This window comes from Sinohyriopsis cumingii, chromosome 17, assembly GCF_028554795.1.
Source record: "Sinohyriopsis cumingii isolate HCF-2022 chromosome 17, ASM2855479v2, whole genome shotgun sequence".
Taxonomy (NCBI): Eukaryota; Metazoa; Mollusca; class Bivalvia; order Unionida; family Unionidae; genus Sinohyriopsis; species Sinohyriopsis cumingii.
The window spans coordinates 119,453,760-119,477,797 of NC_142977.1; the positions used below are offsets into that span (position 1 = coordinate 119,453,760).

The window sequence follows — 24,038 nt, forward strand, 5'->3', positions numbered from 1 at the left end:
CAAGTTTTACAAGAATCATTCAACACGCATTAAGTTACTGTGTTAATATGTTACATCATTGTTATTTGTGGCCAGACAACTTTTCTGGTTTGTGAAACATTTCAATCATTTTTGCAAAGGCGTTGAGTATTTTCGTGACCCTTTATAAAATGAATCTTGACATTGTTTTTGCAATGTAATGACACTTTCCATCTATTTAATCATTACGACCATCGTATTACAAGATGTTTCAATTGTCAACAGGGGATCTGGCTGTCTACTGCTGTTATTATAACCTTTTTAATCTTTTTCAGCTGCATATGTGGTGTACGTTTACTATGGCACCTTTCTAGTGTCTCTCCCTTACATATTTCATACACGTTAATGAAATATTCAATTGCTGTTCAGTTGTTCTCCATTTGTATCGGATATCTATTCAACCAGCGACAGTACATATCAAAACTGTATTGTACTGAGATGGTCTTTTGGGGTCTATTTCTGGGAGTAATCTTATTTGACTCCAAGGCATAAAATAACATGTACTATCTTAATTGATCAAATTAATGCAAGCACTGTTCTTAATCCATTCAGTCAAGTCAATGTGTGAGTCCAGCTCATCGTACGCATTTCACATTGACGTTCGTAGAGAATAAGTATAGTGATGTGTTTAATATTGGGATTTCAAGAGTGATACAGGTGCCTGGTATGCACATGGATTTGATTCTGCCAGGCGAGAATCTGGAAATATTAGACGCGCATAATTGGCATCTATATGTCGCAGATTTGAGAGAAATGCATTTTTGTCCCAATTACACAGTTATGCCGTCAGTAGACCAGAGGGTATGCCAAAAAGCCGAACGTTAAAAATTAACTAAAACTTGCAACAGACGCGGCAAATACAGGTATGACTTCAAGCAATTACCAGTAGTTCCGTACGTTCTCTTGCAACAGTGAAATTCCACAAAGAACTAAATATGCTGGGTTTGTGAAGGACTGTAAGTCTCCGTTAATTTTCTTTCCTCACTTTCTGGTGGGGCCCCGAGTGGCCGAGTGGTCTAAAGCGCTCTCCGTTGCGGATCACTGCCATCTCACCTCTGTCTGCGTGGGTTCGAGTCCAGGATTCGGCCAATGTGGGTATGTGAGAAAGCTTGCCAGTAGCTTCTCATAGGTCATTGGTTCTTCCCAGGGTTTTCCCGGGTTCTTCCTCCACCATTAGTACTGACCGCCATGCATAGCCTATCGTGTGCTGAAAAATGGCGTTAAACCCCACAACAACAATCCTTACTTTCTTATTTCTGCTCTATTCCTCTGAAATACTATGGTCTATATTATATCTGAATCAAGGGTCAAGTTATACAAATGACACTATAAATACTTTTCATTTTACTCAGGTACACATTGGATATGGGAGATGTTGAACATGCTAATTTCTGGCAAACCAGAATATGTCCCCTGGATACCAGAAAGAGATTTTCTGGATATGAAAGGGGACAAAATCGAGCATGTCCCATCCCCGAAAATAATAAGCACTCATTACAACGTAAAAGACCTGCCGAACGATGTATTTAAGAAGAAGGTAAAAATTGTCCATGTATCCAGGAACCCAAAGTCTGTGGCTGTGTCCTTATATCATCACATAAAAGCAATTGGACAGTACGGAAACAATTTCCCTGAGACATTTTCAGAATTTCTACCTTTATTTCTAGACCAGGAAAATCGTAAGTAATTTACTTTGAACTATTTTATTTCTTTCGAAAAACATGGTGTTTTATTATCATTACAGGTACTTTGAATTCGTGTATTTGAAACATAAAGTATTCATTCATAAAAAAGATTTGAAAGCTGCTTTCTATAAACGTTATATGTATTTTCTTGAATATGTTTAATTGACCCTCCATTTTGTCCATATACGTAGAGTAGGCAGGCTGCCTACTATTTTCTTGAGTTATGTACTGCCTGGTCTCTTGTTTTCCACCAATAAAAGGAAACCTGCAGTTAACCCGCACCATCTGAGATTTTCTCGTTTTGACAATAAAGGTCGAAGTTTCTCCTATTGGGATAATCTCCTAAACTTGTTTCGAGAGACCCAGTGAGTACGAGTACAGACCTCTGCAGGCAATGATTTGGTGTTGATCTGTTACTGTGACTTTGTTCGGTCTTTTAGCACAATCGAACATCATACAGTGGACGCAACTGCACTATTGCAATTAATATCGTGTTAGATCGCGCGCACGCTTGTGTGTTTGTAAGTGTCTGTGTGTGAAAATGTCATAAATGAGAACTATGACGAATAAAAAGTTATCACAATTCAGTTGACTTTAATTATGGCTTAACATACACCCATCAAAAATGTTTTATACACAAATGCGTCATAAGGAAGTTGTCTCACTTTATTTGTAGGAATCGTTATTGCTGTTCTTCGCCATTTGCGATAGTCTACATATTTTTGGTTAAAATGGCAAGTTTTGCCATGTTACAAATGTTAATATTTATCGCTTGGTTTCTTTAAAATCTGTTCCCTCTCTCTCTTTCTATATCTGTCTGTCTCTCTGTTTATATTTTCACCCAGATTATGCAAATGTACTTGTTTCCAGATAATGTCAGCGTATGTTCTACATCTGGCAAAAATGACATACATATTTTCTTTTTCATTTATTGACTTCTTCAGACATATTTCGCTATTGGTTTCAATATATCCAAGAAGTTGAGACATTTTGCAGAGAGAACCCAGACCATCCAGTGATTAATATAAAGTATGAAGAGATAAAGAAGGTTAGTATTCGCAAGAAATAATGGACCCTATAATCTTGATAATACGAAGATATAAATCTGGTCTTGCTAAGCGCAGACGTTCGTAAGAGACTATAATAAACAGTGAGAATAAAATTCTATTTAGAATACTTGCATGTAGAAATATTTTTATCTTAATTGCCAACAGCAGGAAGATTGAAACATTGGAAAATTTTTATTCCGAAATATTTATGTGATTAACTTAATGTGATTCAGTTGCATCTTGTTCATTCTCATGCTCCCCACCCTTTGAAACCCCCATCTCAAACTGTTTTTTATTTTGTAAAAAAAGGTATTAATGATGACAACAAAATAATTAAAAGTATTTTATTTATTTTAATGAAAATTCTGAACATTTATTTAAGTCAACCACAGAATAAAAAACTTGTTCTGCTGAATTGGGTTCCCTTCCATAGTGCGTCGAGGAACTCGTCCCATTAGATGGTGATATAAATTGCGATGGAAAAGTGTGTAAAATTTAATACGTTGAAATGTCGATGAGAATGATGAATCATTTGTTTGTCTCAGTCTTTGTTTCCAATTGTATGTAGGCTATATATTCAACATAATCCTGCTAGCGGGTGACCTGCTATTTAAATACAACAGTAAGTTTTGTTCTGTACTATTTATTTCAACGTAATAGTCACTGGTCAAAGTAATATTATGTTTATATCTGGACTGTAACTGATGCCAATGCCTGTAACGATATTCATTGGGAAGTCGTTGCACTTTCATATCAACATTCGAGAATGTGTTGCATAACACTTTCACGCTTTTGCTTCATGATCAAGGTGAGAGGTCACAATTACATATTTTTGTGTTGGGTCTGTGACTCAGGAACTCTTTGAAGATTTTGACTATGAGATAACGTTTGGCATATTTACTCATCACAGCCTGAAGGTGTGTACTATCTCTTTAAATTTCCTTTTGTCCAGGACAATCTCATAGGTCAAGCTTAATGTTTAGTCACTGAGATGACATGTAGAAGCCTCTGAAGATGGTATAAGGAAACGTTGTACAATTTAACAACATGAATTGCTAGAAGATTTTCAACAGTGTCGTTTACATTTACCTGTCAGGAACGTCAGCGTCATATATGTATGGCCACACGTTTTTAGCGTAAGCAATGTGATTATTAACCAGTTCAAGATTTTAGATTGAAGGCTATGTCACATACCACCTTAATGATTTTACTTCAGTGTCCTGACCATAGGTCTCAGGTGGAATAGGGGTTTGAGTGTCCGCCCGGTCGAGTCATACCAAAGACTTCTAAAAATGGTACTAACAGCTGCCTCGCTAGGCGATCAGCATTGAGAGGTTAGTGTCAGGCCTGATGTCAGGATAATGTGACTGGGTGGGACATCATGCTACATGTCTACAGCATGGTTCCCCAGTGCTTTACATCACTATAAACTGCCACACAGCAGACATTGTAGCGATATCACTAAAAAAATTGTTAAAGCTACCTTACAAATCCAAATCAGACACAGACACACACACACGTAGCATAGGGTCAATTTTTTATAGCCTATATTTTAACCTTTTTGTAGTACTATGTCATAAAATGAGTCAATGAGTTAGTTGGGAGTGGGCATAAGTTCTGCTGTACTGGCATTTCTTGTTCTTCGACATTCATATGAAAAGAAAGACATAAATAAGCATAATGTTCTTTATGAGTTTGTATTTACAACATTAAAACCTTAAAATATATATGTTTCTTTACAGGATCAACACAAAGAAATAAAAAGACTGGCACAGTTTCTCGAGATTGAGGCATCTGACTCCCTTGTTGATGAAATAATCAGTAAATGCGAAATTTCGAAGCTAAAGATTGTGAGAGGCGATGAGAGTGCCGGTGGGAAATCTTTCATGTATAGAAAAGGTAAACCTCCAAGATCGACATAACAATGGTATAACATTTTACGTTTGCTCCACAGGAGGGTAGTGGGTCACCTATATGGATGTTATCTTTGAGAATATTGTTATCCTTTTTAAAGAAAAAAATGGTGGACATAATATCAGCGTTTCCGTTCGTCACACTGTCCTCTTCAGCTTAATAAATATAGAATCGGTCTCGCGTACCACATTGGGAGAGCTATCTTCAAGCTCACAGTTCAATATTTCATGTTTCTGCCACACTCTCCATTGCTCTCTATAACTTTAAATCTCTCTGAGATTACGGGATGCAACTTAGTATACGTGTACATCACGTATAGAAAGTGTGTCAACAACACTGAAGGTCTTTTCATCGAGATCAATGTCATAGCTCAATATTTTATGTTTCCATCACACGTTCTTTTACTCTGTAATTTGAGCTTATTGAAACTAAGAGATTCAGAATGGTGTTCAGATATGCCGTCGTTAGCAGATGTATTCATTATCACATTGGCTGTATTTCTGCTCTGAAACTTAACAGTGTTGAAGAAACATTAATGAAGGTTGGTGTGTCTAACATGTTGTCACTAGATCTCTTTTAGTCAAATCATCGAAGTCAATCTCACAAATCAATATTAAAAATTTCTTAAGTTTCTGCTGTCTATCATAAAAGCTGTTTGAGGCACAGGGATGAGCCATGGCACACATATGCTTTCAGTTTAATGTCATCTCATCTATCAATGTTTTATATTGCGAGTCAAGGTCACTTATAAATAGCACCCTTTTCCTCCACTTTTCCTTTAATGCATTATAAGATGCGGCAATGGAACTTTTTTAATTTTACGTGTCTCTCGTATTTACAACTCTGCCGTAAAAATGACACAGTCACTAAATATTAAATGCATATAATGAAAGATGTCTGGCGTATGTACTGAAACACAATGATGGAGATTATAATGAAAGAATGGAAGGTAGATATTGTAAGAAGAAGGAAAGATGACTGTATAATCTTGCTTTTACGTAATTATCATACTAATTGTTTTCGAGCAGTGTAAAGATCGAACCATATCGTGTTTTTGATGTATTATTTTGACTTCTAATCATATCAGTTTATGCGTGTCTTTTATTTTTGTTAATTTGCTTTACGCTTTAAACCTGTTGGTTCTTTTTGCTATTTCGTTAGTTTTTCTTAAGAACCGTTTCTTGGTTTTCATGTTATTGTTTTTCCCTTCTTAACCTGTCAGATGATTAGGCTATTTCTTTGATTTTTCCTAACCATAAATTCAAATTGAAATTTGTATATTTTAAGTTCAAGAAATAATATGCAATATGAAACAAATGCTATTTATTTTCATATCAGCCGCCGAATATTCACGTAGGGGTGTCAATTAAACATGCTCAGTTGAGATAAGCCGATAGGAAACTGTAATTCTTACTCATGTTTTTATACATAAATGGGGTATAAATACCATGAAGGCAAAATATTTTACAAATATTAGGTTGGAGAGGAAGATGATAGTTCAACATCCTTATATACCGCCAGCATCCTCGCCGACCTTACGCCAAGTGCACCAGCTGGCAGCTCAGACAACGCCAGATTTAATAATTTAATTGCCTACCCTGAAGACCGGCCGGAGCGATCGGTGCCGCTTAGCATGTCCTATTTAGAGCTGTAAACCGACCCAGATGTGATGCGATCCACCCACTACCGTTTATCCAAGACTATATGTCAAAGCGTCAGTAGATTTCAATGAGGGGGAAGAAACGCTGACCTTCCTGTTCTCATCGTAATCGGGAAAAAGTAAAGAAATCTATGACCGGCTCTCGCATAGAATTGTTGACCACGGTAATTCAAGGCTTTCTTCTCAGAAAGTCAAGTCACAGCCACATTCTCCTCTTCCGTGCGAAGAGATGTTAAGCGGCCTCTGGACAGGGGATCTTTTCAGTCAGATTTCCATCAATATCAATATCAATCCAATGCGAGGAGACAACAGTCTTATAAACCAAGGAGGTAATCGTACAGAGGCGGTAAGAAACACTGACCTGCCTTCCCCACCGCCTGCAGACCACCTACCTATGGGAGGCCGACTACTGCAATATAGATCTCAATTGACCTAATTATTGCCGCAGAAAGATTGTGTATTCCAGGTCATAATCTTTCGTCCAAAGGCCTGTTTCCTCTTCACAGACGAAAAGTCAGATCGGGAGCAGGATGCCTTTCTACAACAGAAGAAACCGCCGTTCATAAAACAGGTGGTGAACTTAGTGCAAAGTCCAACTTCTACGGAGTTTTATGCAAGTATGTTACTTATTCGGAAGGTGAAAGGCAATTTGAAACCGCCATTGAGTTCAGTCTCATCAGCCAACTCATTTCACCTCAGATATCGTCGTCACCAAATTCCGATCGACGTCATCTACAGCGACGGAAGTGTACCTGGACGACATCCTCCAGAAACACAGTGTAAGTTCTATACTACTCTAGGTTAAGAGCGATCTCCTCTCTCTTTTAGGTCATCTAGATTTTCTAGTGAACTGGTTAAAGTTACACTTCTGTCCATCCCAGATTTGTATATATTTGGGCATGGAGGTCTTAACCAGCCTGAATCTGTTGAGACTTTCTCGTCTTCGCGTGATCAGAATCGACGAACTCGTTGAGTCCTTATTCAACAGACGAGTTCCTGCAACTCTTCAGATTATTCAGTGCAGCAGCGAACTTGATTCCACTAGTCCGTCTTTTTGTGCGACCCTTATCAATGTCTTTGCTATTACAATAGCGCCTCTTTTCATATCCTTCGATCAAACAGTCACGCCCGAGATACGACCATTCATGTGTCAGTGGTGCAACCCAGGCTGGCTGACCATGGAAATACTGCTTCAGAAGCGCCATACGGAAAATACAGTACGTACAAACACAGGTACGTATGGTTGTGAGCCCACCTGTTGTCAGATTTCACTACGGTTAGCGGCACGTGTGACTCAGCAACGCGGCCTCTTCATGTCAACATTCTAGAAATGAAGGCTGTAATCAATGTTTTCACTTCTAGAAAGATCGCCTGTGATGGTGATCTGTTTACTCAAGACGGGGAGGAGGGGGGGGGGGGCACCAAGTCACCCTACATGTGTGTTCTGATTTGACATTTGATGCAAACATTTCTACATCGACGTACACATCACACACCTCCCTGCAAGAACCAATGTTTTGGCAGACACTCTGTTTAGGAAAGGACAAGGCAGCCCTTCACACGGACTTTTCTCTTCACCAATCGATCTTCACCCGGATCTACGCACTTCGGGGGCTTCCGATGATCAACCTTTTTGCGAGAAGGTGAAATCGCAAGTTAACCACTTACGTCTCTCCAGACGCAGAAGGCTGGGCCGTGAATGCTCTGTCAATCAGTTTGGATGGGTTGTGGGCCTTTGCATACCATCCCACGGTCCTAATACCAAAACTAATCCAGAAAGTACCTGGTATGGAATGCAAGGTGATTCTGATTGCCCCCTCTAAGATGGTACAAGTCCTGGGGTACCCATCCATTCGATCTTGCGATAGACCTACCTAGAAAGATTTTGGTCAACACGAATCTTCTGAAGCAGCCACGGTCACGGATGTTGCATAGGTGTCCGGACCGTCTCCTCCCGGACGTTTGGCTCTTATCAGAGCATCCTTCCGAGATAAATAATTTAGTCATTCGATTTTGATGGACCTCCACTCTGAAGTCGAGGAAAAGTGAAGTGTTCAAGGACTAGTGCTATATCAATAGCATCGTCCCTCTGGGGTCTCTATTCCTCTACTAGCCGACGCTTCGAGAAGAAAAACGTTGGCACCAAATACTATCAGAGACAGCCGCTCCATGATGTCAGACACATTCCGGCATCATGGTAAACGTAATATCGGGCATGATAAAGACAGTTCGGATCTTTTAGCCAATTTTGATCTCAGTCGACCAAAACCCCTTACTATATTTCCTCATTGGAATATGTCCTGGGTTTTAACATGGCTCAGTTCGAATAAATTCAAACGTTTAGCCTGCACTTCGCCTTTTTCACTATCATACACAAACATGTTTCCTGAGATCTTTAACTTCAGCATGCAATATAATCGAGCTACACGCCCTTTCTGTTGACCGGAACTATCTTCTGTTGAGATAGGATGGTTCGATGGTACTCTTGACTAAACCAGGCTTTGTAGCCAAAAATATGAAAAGTACCTCTCATAAGATTCGAGTCCTCTATGCGAGCCCCGCGTTCGAACGTAACGTTTCGATCTGAGTTATAATAGAAAAACTCTTGGCTGGCATGCAGTCAACTTTCTCGACTTGTACCTCACGGATTTATCTTCGCAGAAGCAAACCCTGAATATGGCGGTCCCCGGACCTAATATAAACAAGCAACAAAACCCATCATCTTCGCTCGATTCATTTGTGTAATTTTGTAAGTAAGAAGATTTCAATATTTATCTCTGTATCCTTATGTAAAGGTCACAGGTCAAGTGATCCAAGAGTGTGCTGCTTATGTAAATAGGACAACTGGATATCTTTCGCGTAGGGAATCCAACCATCCTTCCCTAGCAATATAATCGAGATAGAAATCGGATGCTCAACATTCCCTACTCCTATAACGTATCCTCCTAACGTAATGCGATTTGGGAACTTATCTGAAGAAGGAAGCAACTTTTTATGTAAATGATATTTCTCCGAGAATACTTATTTAACCACGTTACTTAAAACCCTCCCAAGCACCCCGCCTTGCGAGCATCGTCAGCTGAAATCTAGCGACATCTGGGGGTAGCAGGTGCAGGAAATGGGCTGGAGCTCTTGCCCTTCCTGTATGTGAGACAGAAAGGAAATGACGTTTTCGTATATTTGGTAGGGCTGGATCCGCGAGGTAGCAGGCTAATATTTTAACATAATGTGATTTGGTGAGTAATCTCGGAGAAGGATAAATGACGTAATAATACGCTTTTTTTAAAATAGGGAAACTGTTTAAAACTTAAACAATATTGGTTCGGCTGCGTAATGTGTATAGGGTTATCTGATTTTTTACTTAAGGAGGAATCAATTGTTGCAAATATTAGAGCGTCTCTTTTTGTAATTCTAACACTTTTGATAATTTTTATTTGGCTATCCTTTCATTCAAGACTGTAAAACATTTTAATAAATAGAGGAATTCATTGCTGGCATGACCAATAAACCAGTGATAATGCATGCGGTTTCAAGCCGGACTTTGTGTAATTCAATAGAATATTTGTCACTAAAATCCGTCCAACACTCATCAGGTATACACCAGCATAATTCAAGTGTAAAACCGTCCAAAACTCTGCTACGGTACATTTTAAAATAAGTTATAACTTCCAACAATCTACATGTGCAATCCAACACTCTACAGGTGCACTCCGATAAATATCTAATGTAAAACCGTCGAACACTCTACATGTATACCCCAATATACGTCAAGTGTAAAAGCGCAAAACAGCCTGCAGGTTCACTCCATTATAGACATAATGCGAAGATGTCAAATTCTCCTCGTGTAAAATCTAATATTAACATAAAACAAAATCGTCCAACACTCTACAGGTATACGCCAATGTAGGTCTAATGTCAAACTATCAATAATATACAGGTCCACTTCAGTATAGGTCTAATGTACAATCATCCAACACTCCTGGGGTACACTCTCAATATAGATCTAATTTAAAACCGTCCAACACCCTAAAGGTACACTCTAAGTTTGGTCTAATGCTAAACTATCCAACACTCTACATGTATACTTCAGTATAGATCTAATATGAAACCGTGCAACACTCTACATGTATTCTACAAAACAGGTCTAATACAAACTTCTCCAGCACTCTACAAGTATACTCTAATATAATTCTAATGTACCTTAGGTTTAAAATTGAGTACCTTCAATAAAGACAACGTTTCACTTGCGTTTGTATTCGTCAAACTGTATTGTAAATGACATGATTAAATTAATTAAAAAGAATCTCTAAACCAATATGTTTAAGCGATTTTACAATCATATGAGGACTGTTTGCATCGAAGAAAAAGGATGTGTGCTCGTATATCAGAAATGTTTTACAGAACACTACTTCTTAACATTAAATGCTATTAGTCGTTATTTCGACCAGTCATTTACTGACCAGTCATTTATTGACCAGTCATTATATTTGTCAAAACCTTGATTAATTCTTGGTAAGTCATCAGCAACACAAGAAGGTGAATACATATATAGTGGGGTGTCATTTGAAACAAGACTCCTACAATAATTCATTAACTCTGCAAAATCATTTACATTCTCCAGAAGATAGTAATGCTCATAATACTGAACAATAGGTGATCCAGCAATAACTTTTCTGACACTTGATGATACTGAGAATTATTTTTACTCCGGCATTAACCTATCTGACGCTTGATGATGCTGAAAAATAGGTACTCTAGCATTAACCTATCTGACACTTGATGATACATTTTCGTCTGAGAAATCTGATATAAATACGTTATTGTAAATCTTAAATAATTTAAAAACTGTAACATTGGATGGAAAAATACCCGGATGGTACTAGTAAATAAGATTATTTGCATGAAAAAGATTGTAAAAAAGTATTTAAATGTATATAGAGTTATCTTTTGAACACTTTTCGAAAGCAGCTTAAAAGTTAATATGTCTACGGTAATAGACTTTAATCACCCTTATCGAAGACTGGTACAATATTACCTAGTTCCTATGAACTAGGAAAGGCAATATTCTCTAGAGATCTTTTCAACAAGTCACTTAAGACTATGGACTGTGCGACAGATTACATCTTATGGCAAATGACGTCAGGACCGCTTGGTTGTTCAGTATCACCTCAAATTTGCAAAGCGTCTTTGAAATTCTATTAAGTTACCAAATAAATAATAATTTATTAATTGCCCAAGTGTCAGGTTCCAGGAGGGGCTGGAATTCACATCAAGTAAGGATACAACAATTCAGCTTTGGGGTATCCACAGCTGGATGTAAATCGGATTGAATAGTATACGGATATGCGTTTGAGTGTGTGTGTGTGTGTGTGTGTGTGTGTGTGTGTGTGTGAGTGTGTGTGTAACTATTGATCCGACCTTCATTGTTCCATCTTTACATTTTTTAGACTCACGTCCTTCACCACGATTGCTTTCAAGGAGAAACGCCTATATTAACAGTTCTGCTTATTAGTTGGCTGAGCAGGAAATGAATATTCTAAAGCCAGTCTTCTCAAGGGAAAAAAGATTTTTTTCTTCAGATATTTTGATTTCAGTTATATCTTTTAATTAAAAATAATTTGTTAGTTACAATTGTAATTATTTCATTGTAATTAATATTAATCTTTATTAATTGTATTATTTCTTCACATGAACAGCCTGTTATCCTTGTATTTATTATTCAGTTTTAGGAATAGAGAGTGAATGCATTTGGAATGAGACATTTGTTCTTGAGCTGAACTTCATATAAAGTATGACTTCTGTCCGATGACATAAATAGTTTATGACCCTTATAATGTCATTCTAATTGATGGATATGATATTTGCATTTCTTTGGTTTTAAACCTTTATTTCTTGACAAGAATTAACTATCTAATGATACATTGTGCTATGTACATCTAAGTTGCATTGATTTTAGCAAGGCTTTTTAATTTTAATTTAAATTTCATTATATGCTATTGTAGTTTAAAATTGCATGTTGGACATAACCTTGTCCAATATCAATTTTATTTTCTACTTGACCTGAATTATTTAATTTTGTATTCTGTAAACGACTAATACATAGCTAAAATATTCACACTGTGTATGGGTTTTATATCAGGATCATACTTATTTAAAGGAAATACATTTATTTTAGTCTGATTATTAGTAATTGGAATTTCCCAATACAATCTACCTGGCATTTTTTTCATAGTCCAGTTATATAATATAATTTTAGTAACAGACTTCCCAAAGGTAGCTAACATTATTTTGGGCAAACAATAAGTAGTTTCTAGAAGGTTATTTTACATTAGGTAATTTGTTTTATACAAAATACTAATTGTGACCTGAGGTCAGGTTGAAGACTATATAAATTTTGACACTGGAACAAAATATTCGTGCTTTAACATCCGAGCAGAATCAAACTATTGTTTGTGTACAATCTTTGGTTTCGGATGTTTCAAATTATTTCTCCTCTGGAATTACAAAGTACTCTGATAATATGCTTGGAAACTGAGAATTGAATTTATACTGAAATTTCAAATAAGGATTTAATCTTGAATTGTATTTTTCAACAAAAAAAAAAAAACTGGTGACGCATCAACACTTTACAATCCATCCACAGACACATCAGCACCTTCATCGTTGGATTTAATTTGAATTTCAGATAAAGTTTATTTAGAACCTATGTTATTAGGACTAGTTGTAATTCTATAATATTGGGATTTAATTCACAATACCATAAGTTTTATTTCTTCATATTCATTTTGCTTTTTAGGGAAATACATTATTTGTTGAATTTTACAAAGATTGTTGTTGTTCACTCTATTCTGTTACTTCCTCTAAGATCAAAGACTCATAAAACAATGCAAAATACATTATTATAAAAGATACATTTTTGGAAAAGCAGTTATCTCTTTATGGGGTAGTTTTGGAAAAACAACATTCAGTTTGCATTGTCATCCTTATTGCTCAATGAGACATATCATACATTCTATGAACCGAACTATAAATATTCCTATTGTATGTGATTCTTCATTTCAGGAGTCGTTAGTGACTGGAAGAATTGGTTTACAGTGGCAGACAGCGAAGCGTTCGACAAAGTGTATGAAGAGAAAATGGCAGGCAGCAACCTTACCTTTGAATACTGATATTTGTCTTTATTTTATGCTGATAACTGATTATCAGTTTTCATTCAATTTGTCATTGAAAGAACAGATGAGAAATAATTTCGCAGGAAATACTTGAAGCGTGTTGTGTAATTATTAATGAACAAATTTCTTGAAGTTGAGATCTCGGATATTTTTGAACTGTAAATTGTGTACTTTCTATTAGATAGGTAACCCGAGTTTTCACTGCTGAATCAAAAAGCCTACATTTGATGTGGCATGAAAGGGATGGATTTGTGAAGTTAAGATTTTAATCTCATATAGAAAGCATTTTTGTTCTTTAGTTCTTGTTCTTCGTTAGCGGCACATATTCGTCAGATTCTAATTTGGATTTTAGCAAATCCGATCACAAGACTAATAACAACACAGTTATGAATGTTATTGAATTGTTTTGCAATCAACTTAACCAGTAGGGTTTGCATCACACTTAAATCGAATCCTCAATAAATATCAATTTAACCAGTTGGATATGCATCACACTTAAATGGAATCCCCAATAAATATCAACTTGACCAGTAGGGTTTGCATCCCACTTAAATCGAATCCCTTATATATATCAACGTGACCAGTTGGATTTGCATCACACTTAAATCGAATCCCCAATAAATATCAACTTGACCAGTTAGATCTGCATCACATTTAAATCAAAATCCAATAAATATCAATCTGACCAGATGGATTGGCATAATACTTAAGTCGAGTTTCTAATAAATATGTAATTGACCAGATTGATTTGAATAATGCTTGAGTTGAGTTTCTAATAAATATGTAATTGACCAGATTGATTTGAATAATGCTTGAGTTGAGTTTCTAATAAATATGTAATTGACCAGATTGATTTGACTAACGCTTGAGTTGAGTTACTAATACATATGTAATTGACCAGATTAATTTGAATAATGATTAAGTCCCTAATAAATTTGTTATTGACTAAATTCGTTTGAATAATGCTTTGAGCTGAGTCCCTAATAAATATGTAATTGACCGGATTGATTTGAATAATGATTGAGTTGAGTTCCTAATAAGTACAACGACACTGATTCACTTCAATCCATTTTAAAAACAGGTTGATGTTAGCTAAAGATAGCTGTACGCACTAGCCCCCCTTTAGTAAAACCTATTTCTATTCATAACATGGAATACTTATGACCTAAATAAAGGAGTCATAGTCATTTAAACATAGCGAATGTAAACGGTACCTTGCATAGCAGTGACTGCATTGATGTTTCTAGCCGTATCAAGATATACAGTCATATCGTGTTCTGTAATATTTATTGATAGCCACATCGTGTTATATAATATGTGGTGATAGCCACATCGTGTTCTATAAATATGTATTGATAAGACTTAATTCGAAATGAAATAGGACTTCCAAATAAGGGCAGAAAAATAAATACTTCTCGAAAGTGTTTAGGATGGTATACCTTTTATTCATAACTCTTGGCGACGTTCTGGAAATATCAGAACACATGTCATAGGTCAGATGTCCCGAAACCCGCAGAACATCGTGAATTAAAATAATCACTGATGAACATCAGTCTTGATACTAAGAGGTATTAACTCGGTTTCTCTAAATATCTCGTATTTACTCTGGTTTATACTTTGTAATTGATGCTACTGATTTGCGAGAACAGAGTTTCTCTAAATATCTCATATTTACTCTGGTTTATACTTTGTAATTGATGCTACTGATTTGCGAGAACAGAGTTTCGCTAAATATTCGTTAGGCATCAATAATTTGGAGACTGTCAGTGTATCTTAAATTTTTCTGGCAAAAAATTTGTTTGAGCTATGTGGAAACGTAATGGATTTCATCTTATTTGATTTATGTGGTATCAGCCTAAATTGGCATCATAAGCCGTTATCCAAGAGTATATAAGAATGTCAATCTGTGATATAGCGACATCGTCTCAATGTTTGCAGAACCCTTATTAACAAGGTAATGTACAATCTTATAGTGAGGAAATTAAATGAGAAAATTATTCAATGTATTGGCTCTGTCATACTCGAGTATTGACATAGCAATATATATGTTTGGGGATATAAGGTCAGTTCTCCAGCTCAGCCCTACTTCGAGCGATTTGTAAGAGTATTACTATAATGAATGGAGATTATACCATGCTAGAAATGAAGCAATTAAAAATATACTTACTCATTATACAAGCAATTAAAAATATACTTACTCATTATACAAGCAATTAAAAATTTACTTACTCATTATACAAGCAATTAAAAATATACTTACTCATTATACAAGCAATTAAAAATATACTTACTCATTATACAAGCAATTAAAAATATACTTACTCATTATACAAGCAATTAAAAATATACTTACTCATTATACAAGCAATTAAAAATTTACTTACTCATTATACAAGCAATTAAAAATATACTTACTCATTATACAAGCAATTAAAAATATACTTACTCATTATACAAGCAATTAAAAATATACTTACTCATTATACAAGCAATTAAAAATATACTTACTCATTATACAAGGAAGCGAAGAAATGTTCCCACACAAGAGAGATGACATGCAAAATGCCTTTAGAGAAATCTCTATAGCTTAAATCCGAAAACAGTTTGATAAAGAAAATGAACTTTAATTTATGAATGTGTATTTATGGGGGTCTGATAGCATTAGAAATTTGAAGTTATATGTTTTATTGGGTCTTTCATTTTATAATAATTTTAGTAAGTATTAAAGATGCACAGGATCTTATAATATCTTGACAAAGAATGCAAGTTGATGTAACGCATTTATAATATATGATATTATTATTGTTATTAGTATTATTATTATTGTTTGGTACTACTCTAGGTCTTAAACAATATTACAAAACGAAGTGAAACCAATACTTTTTTTTAAAAAAAAATCTACAATTTATTTCTCTAAGTTACAAAGTGGAAATTTAAATGACATGGTATTGTCAAATACAATCCCAAATTATAGTAAATATCCTTCATAAGTCCAAGGGTATAAAACGATTCGAATGAGTTCCAATATTCTTGAATGTCCTGATATACCACAATGATACAATCAAAAATGTATTAAAATCATTTCACAATAATCCCCGAGGAGCGTTTTAGTTCGACTTTGTGACTTAACATGCACTCATCTAGAAAATCTTATACACAAATAAGTAAAAAGTCTCACTTTATGGATGGGCAATGTAATTGCTATTCATCGATATTTGCGATAGTTGACACAGCTGTGACGTAAAATGACAAATTTGGCCTTACTGAAAATTTAAATACTTTTCGCTTTTTTAGACGTTCGTTACCTTTCCTCCTTCTGTTTTTTTTTCTGTTTGCATTTTAACCCAGAATAATCCAGAATAATTATAAGGTCAGCATATGCTCCACATCTAACTATACTGACAGAAACATTTGCTATTTATTCGGTGACTTCCTCAGAAATCATGCAATGTTGATTTCCGTATATACAAGACGTTGAGACATTTTGCAGAGAACCCAGAGTATCCGGTTATTAATATGAAGTATGAAGAGTTATATCATGTAAGAACTTCTCTCAGACAAAACAAGAGCTGATGGAACTTGGTCGCAAATTACACCTCTAGATGACATGATTTGCATTGTTTCGACTCGATCGTATTAAACTAAGTAACTATAAAGAGCGAAAACGAACAAATTTAGGAAAAGTCAATAAATAATGTATTTCTATACAATACAAAGTAAAAATGTCAAAAAGAATTTACTGTATTGTGAATTAAATCCCCTAAGACCTAAACATTCAATCACAGATCCAAAAGTAGAGAGTATTCCGGAAGAATTTAGTTGTTGTTCCCAATGCATTACAGTCATAAATGTGCTGATATTACATTAACATGTGATCGTGTCGATGTGCTAACCGTTTTGATATATCACAACAATAGAATAAAAAATGTCTTTAAACGAACTCACAATATGTCCAAAATATTTATTCCAAAAGTATTAGTGCAAGCGTTGTATTTCTAATAATTAAAATAAATACACACTCTTAAATATTAACCGAAACACACGTCAAAGAGTGATTACACTACAGGTGTTCAGCAAGGAATAATTAATACTGATATAAGCAACCTTTATATGAAAGCCTAAGACACAATGTGAGGGCCAGCATGAGGTTCAAAAGTTCATTTCCAGAACAAAAAAAAGCTGTGTAAACAAGGTCAGATAATTTACCTAAATTTTAATAAAGCATGCGAAAATCATCAGGTATACCAGGAATTTCTACGAGGAAAACCAACGTCCTAAACCCAGACCTAAGTAAAACGTTTACATACTAATAGCAATTATGTTAAATTAAAATCTACAGTCATAGACAAGGGTTAGCTATGTAATATAATTTTGCAAACTAACACGTACAATATATAATCTATATCTTAATACTGGCCTCCATGTATGGTCTATCGTGTGCTGAAAAATGGCTTTAAAACCTACAACAACAACAACAACAACAAAAACAACAACAATCTATAATCATGGACAGAAGTCAAGCACACACTATAAATATACATAGCCCCTCACCTCATAAAGAATAACAAATATTATACAATATAGCTTTCTACAATATAGCTTTCTTTTACATATCAATCAAACATACACGATTGAAATGATACGAAAGGTGCTTAAATCGATATAGTACTTCTATAATCTGATATAATCTGCAATTAGATTCTGTTTTACCTTTATATGCATAATGAATATGTTTTATTCCTGGAAACTCCACTTTAACAATCTCTAACGTTTATTTTTCTCCTTTGTGATGAAAATAAGGGGAATATGATCACTCAGTCCAATAATTGGGGAATTAGCGGAATTAATGTAAACTTTAAAAGAGTTGCAAAACCAGTGTCAAAGCCAAACTTTCTTTCTCGATACTGGATCATTTTATTTGGTGCTTGTTTAAAGTTTTAGTAAAGTAGCCAACTGTATGAACCACAACAATTTTTTCAAATTGAATCATTACCTCAGCAACCCTTTCAATACTTGCATCAAAAGAAACTTAAAACGATTAACTGAAATTTGAGTTGAAAAAACTGATTCAGTCTTACAAAAAGTATCGTCTTTAATATATCAAAAGCTACCGGATAATTGTCAGACCAATCAAACTTGGTTTTCTTGCACAATATATTTCTCAGGGGTTGTTGGGGTTTAGAATTATAGAAAAATTTAAACAAAGTCTCTGATAGTATCCAACTTTACCGAAAAATTGCATCAGTTATATCTTCCCAATAGACACTGTGAAAACAGTTATATCCTTGACCTTAATTTCTATGGGTCAACTTGACAGTGTCCCAAAATATGTTCTAGAAATGTTACACAAGCACGGCAGTACTCACTTTAAACTAAATGCATTGACACATTTGCATCACTGTGCCTATTAATAAATTTCCAAATCGTTTCCCTGTGAGCTTTTCAGGTCATAGATGATGACCTCGTCGATGTAAGCGTCACAATGATCTAGATCAGAGTTTATTATGTTCATTAAACACTGGAAATTTAACGGAAAACTTTTCATACCAAACGGCATCACTCTATAATATATAAAATCCATCAGGTTGTACAAGTACCAAAATATCCTTTGGTCTCTCCGTGAGTGAAATTTCTCTGAATCAAAAGGTCAAATTTTGTGACATAGTTTGCATTGATATTTTGTCAATCATTTCAAAGGGTCAAATTTCGTGACATAATTTGCATTGATATTTTGTCAATGTACTCATCGATTCTTGGCATTGGAACTGAATCTGATATTGTGATACTGTTCAATTGTCTATAGTTGGTTCATATGCGGAAAGCATTGTGCGTTTTCAGAACTAGATAACATGGCGAATTCCAGCTACGTTTACATTTTTCTATTAAATAATTCTCTAGCAAATATTTCTTTTTTCAAACCCTCCTATTTGACTGGATTTGTCATATAACAATGCTGTTTCACAGGAGAAGAATCTAGAATTTCAAAGTCATGGTAGAGTTAATTTGTTCATGTAGGAATATACAAGTGCTTTTACTTACAAAATATCTGCTTTAGTTCACTCTTTTCCTGTCGCTGTAGAGGTGAACGTTTCTGCTTCAGATTATTTATAATTTCTGAACTCCAATGATGGATCAAACCAAAGTCACTACATTTAAATTGCAAGTTCCTTGTTTACATCCTGACCGTCTTGGGCAGGTACAACTGAACTGATTGCATGCTTTACATGGATGTCTCTGTCAACATACCTCTTTAACACACACACACACACACACATATGTCAAAGTTTTTTTTCTACGTTCCCTTAGGAGTGTCAGTGGTATAACTTAAGTCACATTCTTTTCAATTATATAAGGACCATAATACGTAACACTTAGCATGGAAAGCATTTGGGTGGTAATGGCAAGAGAATGAGAACTCTTTCAGCAAGCTGAAAGCGCTTTTCTGGTATTTCTGACATACGTACATTTTCGTTTTGAATTAGGAAACTGAAGATCATATCTTGATACTGCACAAGCCTTTGATAAAATATAATTGAAGTCAGATGAATAGTACAGAAGTTTAATTTCTAAAATGGAGCTTGAATGAAATTTCTCTTTTAAGAATGTATATAATCCAAAGTCGGTACTTCCAAAGCCTCATTCCAAAACACTAAACTCTAAGAATGTATATAATCCAAAGTCGGTACTTCCAAAGCCTCATTCCAAAACACTAAACTCTAAGAATGTATATGGTCCAAAGTCGGTACTTCCAAAGCCTCATTCCAAAACACTAAACTCTAAGAATGTATATGGTCCAAAGTCGGTACTTCCAAAGCCTCATTCCAAAACACTAAACTCTAAGAATGTATATGGTCCAAAGTCGGTACTTCCAAAGCCTCATTCCAAAACACTAAACTCTAAGAATGTATATGGTCCAAAGTCGGTACTTCCAAAGCCTCATTCCAAAACACTAAACTCTAAGAATGTATATGGTCCAAAGTCGGTACTTCCAAAGCCTCATTCCAAAACACTAAACTCTAAGAATGTATATGGTCCAAAGTCGGTACTTCCAAAGCCTCATTCCAAAACACTAAACTCTAAGAATGTATATGGTCCAAAGTCGGTACTTCCAAAGCCTCATTCCAAAACACTAAACTCTAAGAATGTATATGGTCCAAAGTCGGTACTTCCAAAGCCTCATTCCAAAACATTAAACTCTAAGAATGTATATGGTCCAAAGTCGGTACTTCCAAAGCCTCATTCCAAAACACTAAACTCTAAGAATGTATATGGTCCAAAGTCGGTACTTCCAAAGCCTCATTCCAAAACACTAAACTCTAAGAATGTATATGGTCCAAAGTCGGTACTTCCAAAGCCTCATTCCAAAACACTAAACTCTAAGAATGTATATGGTCCAAAGTCGGTACTTCCAAAGCCTCATTCCAAAACACTAAACTCTAAGAATGTATATGGTCCAAAGTCGGTACTTCCAAAGCCTCATTCCAAAACATTAAACTCTAAGAATGTATATGGTCCAAAGTCGGTACTTCCAAAGCCTCATTCCAAAACACTAAACTCTAAGAATGTATATGGTCCAAAGTCGGTACTTCCAAAGCCTCATTCCAAAACACTAAACTCTAAGAATGTATATGGTCCAAAGTCGGTACTTCCAAAGCCTCATTCCAAAACACTAAACTCTAAGAATGTATATGGTCCAAAGTCGGTACTTCCAAAGCCTCATTCCAAAACACTAAACTCTAAGAATGTATATGGTCCAAAGTCGGTACTTCCAAAGCCTCATTCCAAAACACTAAACTCTAAGAATGTATATGGTCCAAAGTCGGTACTTCCAAAGCCTCATTCCAAAACATTAAACTCTAAGAATGTATATGGTCCAAAGTCGGTACTTCCAAAGCCTCATTCCAAAACACTAAACTCTAAGAATGTATATGGTCCAAAGTCGGTACTTCCAAAGCCTCATTCCAAAACACTAAACTCTAATGATTATTAAACTGATTCCCTAACAAAAGTAAATGAAGACCTTCATCCCAATCTTTTGCTGCACCAAATCAATATGACCGAATCATATTTTTCAACGTTTGATGAAAAGTTTGCTAAAACTCATTGACTTTCAGCATAATAAACATCATATTTGAATTGTTGGATGACAAATTCATGCATAACTTGTCGGAAACTTCAACATATGATATGTAAACCTTGGTCAGGCTGGACAGATTTGGGAAGGACAAACCGTATAACCCTCACCCTACTGTATCCAAATTTCACTCTGGGTTAAGTTTTAATATTCCTCAAAGGAATTTCCGCCTGTGATATTGTAGATGCGCACATTACGGTCAACAAGCATCTTTGCCTGACTTGGTCTTAGGTAAAGAACCGATGAAGGCAACCATTAGTCGGCTAAATGATCCTTCAAATTCATGAATAGTTGCAGATAAGCCTTGGATATCTTCTAATTGGGGTTTCCAAACATTTGCCAAATATGACAATATCTACAATATTTAGAAAGATCAATTTTAATTTTCGGCCTATTGAAATGATTCAAAATCGTGTGATAAATTTTAATGACTTTTAAATGACTAGCCTAAGTAGTCTTATGGGATACGCAGAGAATTTCCTGCCGATTCGACTTAGGAACAATAGTTTGATAGCTCACTGACCAGTCGTTACCAGCGATTAGTTTGGGTCTTCTCCATTTTCTCACAGGCTTCCGTTTTTCACAAAATAACAAACTGGTACTTCTCAGGCTTTATTGTCGCTAATAATCGTCTGAAACAAACATGATATCTCAGAATCTAGTTCATGTTCGACATTGAGCTAGTGTCGTTTGTTACCCTGATCAGACTATAGGAAATGAGTAATAAAAAGAGAATCACTACTATAAATACCAACTGATTCACCAACACTAGGAGGAAAAAATGGCCTCAATAAAAACTGAAAAATAAATATGTAAGCTAAATTAATAATTTTTTGTTCAGCATTATTCTAAAGACCTCTGTACGCCATAGCTCTGGTAACTGCACAAGGTGGGTATTGATTATGGATTTCATTTTCAATAGGATCAACTTTCTGATCCAAACAAGGCGTTTTAGTTAGAAGTGGATTGACCATAACCTTATTTTCAGATAGGTCAGTGCCATGCAATAAAGGCATACCCTAAATGAGTAAAGAAGACACTATTTCGAGTGTCAGCAGAGGACGTGTTCTCAGATACTGGCAAATTGCTTCAGAATGAAAGAGTCTGAAAAGCTTCTGTGTCTTTTAATACTTTAAGAAAGAAAGAGCTGGCAGAAACAACAGTGAGTGATACAGTATCTTTCGGTATGAATGTTTCACAATTCTCCATAACAAAATCAGATTGGGATTTGTTTGACCCAAATATTGATTTTATTTTTGTTTCAATTCGTGACCATAATCTTCACTTCTTAGAAATTTAGCATTTAGAATAGATCTGACTTGATTCCGTTACTTATTCTTTAATGTGTGGCAATAAGAAATAAGGTGCTCTTCTCGTTCGATAACGAGACTTAAGGATTTCGGATTAGTCTTATAAGAATTTTGAGGCCTGAAAGTTGTGCCAGATTGAGATTTGGAAATACTCTTTTGAAACTGAGATATTCTCTTTTGCCAAATGATGATATTCGGATTTAAAGACAAATGAAACTTGGTGAGTTAAGGAATGGTCATAATTGGATTAAAAGATTCAGGTTTGTGGTATTCCAATACGCATATAAAATCGGATGGACTAGTACCGGATGTTATTGAGGTGATACGTCATTTGTAGATTTCAGTTATTTCATAAAATATAAAATAATTAGTTCAAGGTCATGGCCTTGCTTGTTCTGCCAAGTTTAGTGGATAAATCTAAATTAGTAAACAAATCTTTCTTTAGCCTCTTTTCTTACTTTAAGCTGTTGTTAGTTTTTGAAATATGTTTTTGAAATATGTTGGGTTACTAGAGCGAATAACCGTTTTGTGCTTTCAATCCGGTTTTTAAATTAACAAACCAGATAACCGAATTATCTTGTGCATGACTTATTCTCTGATAAATGTTTCTACATATTCTTAGCACGGTCATGGACGCCCAAGTAGACAGTTATAACTAATTAAATAGTTGACTGAGCATTCTGTCGTATACATATAAATTACCTGCATAAATCAGGTAATTGCTTAATAATGGGTTAAGCAGTTTTATATATACATGAAGTTTACACCTGCATAGATTAGTGAACATATTAGTGTCAATGGAAGTGTCTTTGATTACATCAACGATATTTCATATCAATTCACAAGCAATGACAATTTGTATCTGAATATTAGATGATGTCGTGTCAGCAATATTCATAAACAAGAGAAAGAGACTATAATCTACATAATAATAATAATTTATGAAATGAAAATTTGAAAACCAGTCTGCATGTGAAAAAAGTAATGACTTTATCAGTTCTGTTCCCTGGATATTTTGATTCCAACATAGTTGACAACGAAAATGGTTTATATATATATATATATATATATATATATATATATATATATATATATA

The 24,038-nt window shown here is 35.2% G+C and overlaps 1 protein-coding gene across 2 annotated transcripts in view; it reads left to right on the top strand.

Annotated features, from left to right (window-relative positions):
• Positions 1 to 16,590, top strand: part of LOC149779752 (sulfotransferase 1B1-like) — a 35,277-nt gene extending 18,687 nt beyond the window's left edge. For both annotated transcript variants that reach the window (XM_089940612.1, XM_089940611.1), the window contains exons 3-6: positions 1,371 to 1,697; positions 2,648 to 2,751; positions 4,495 to 4,651; positions 13,389 to 16,590. In XM_089940612.1, coding sequence (XP_089796738.1) covers positions 1,371 to 1,697; positions 2,648 to 2,751; positions 4,495 to 4,651; positions 13,389 to 13,495 — 695 coding nt within the window. In that variant the 3' untranslated portion in view covers positions 13,496 to 16,590. The remainder of the gene's footprint in view (positions 1 to 1,370; positions 1,698 to 2,647; positions 2,752 to 4,494; positions 4,652 to 13,388) is intronic.
• Positions 16,591 to 24,038: the final 7,448 nt, after the last annotated feature.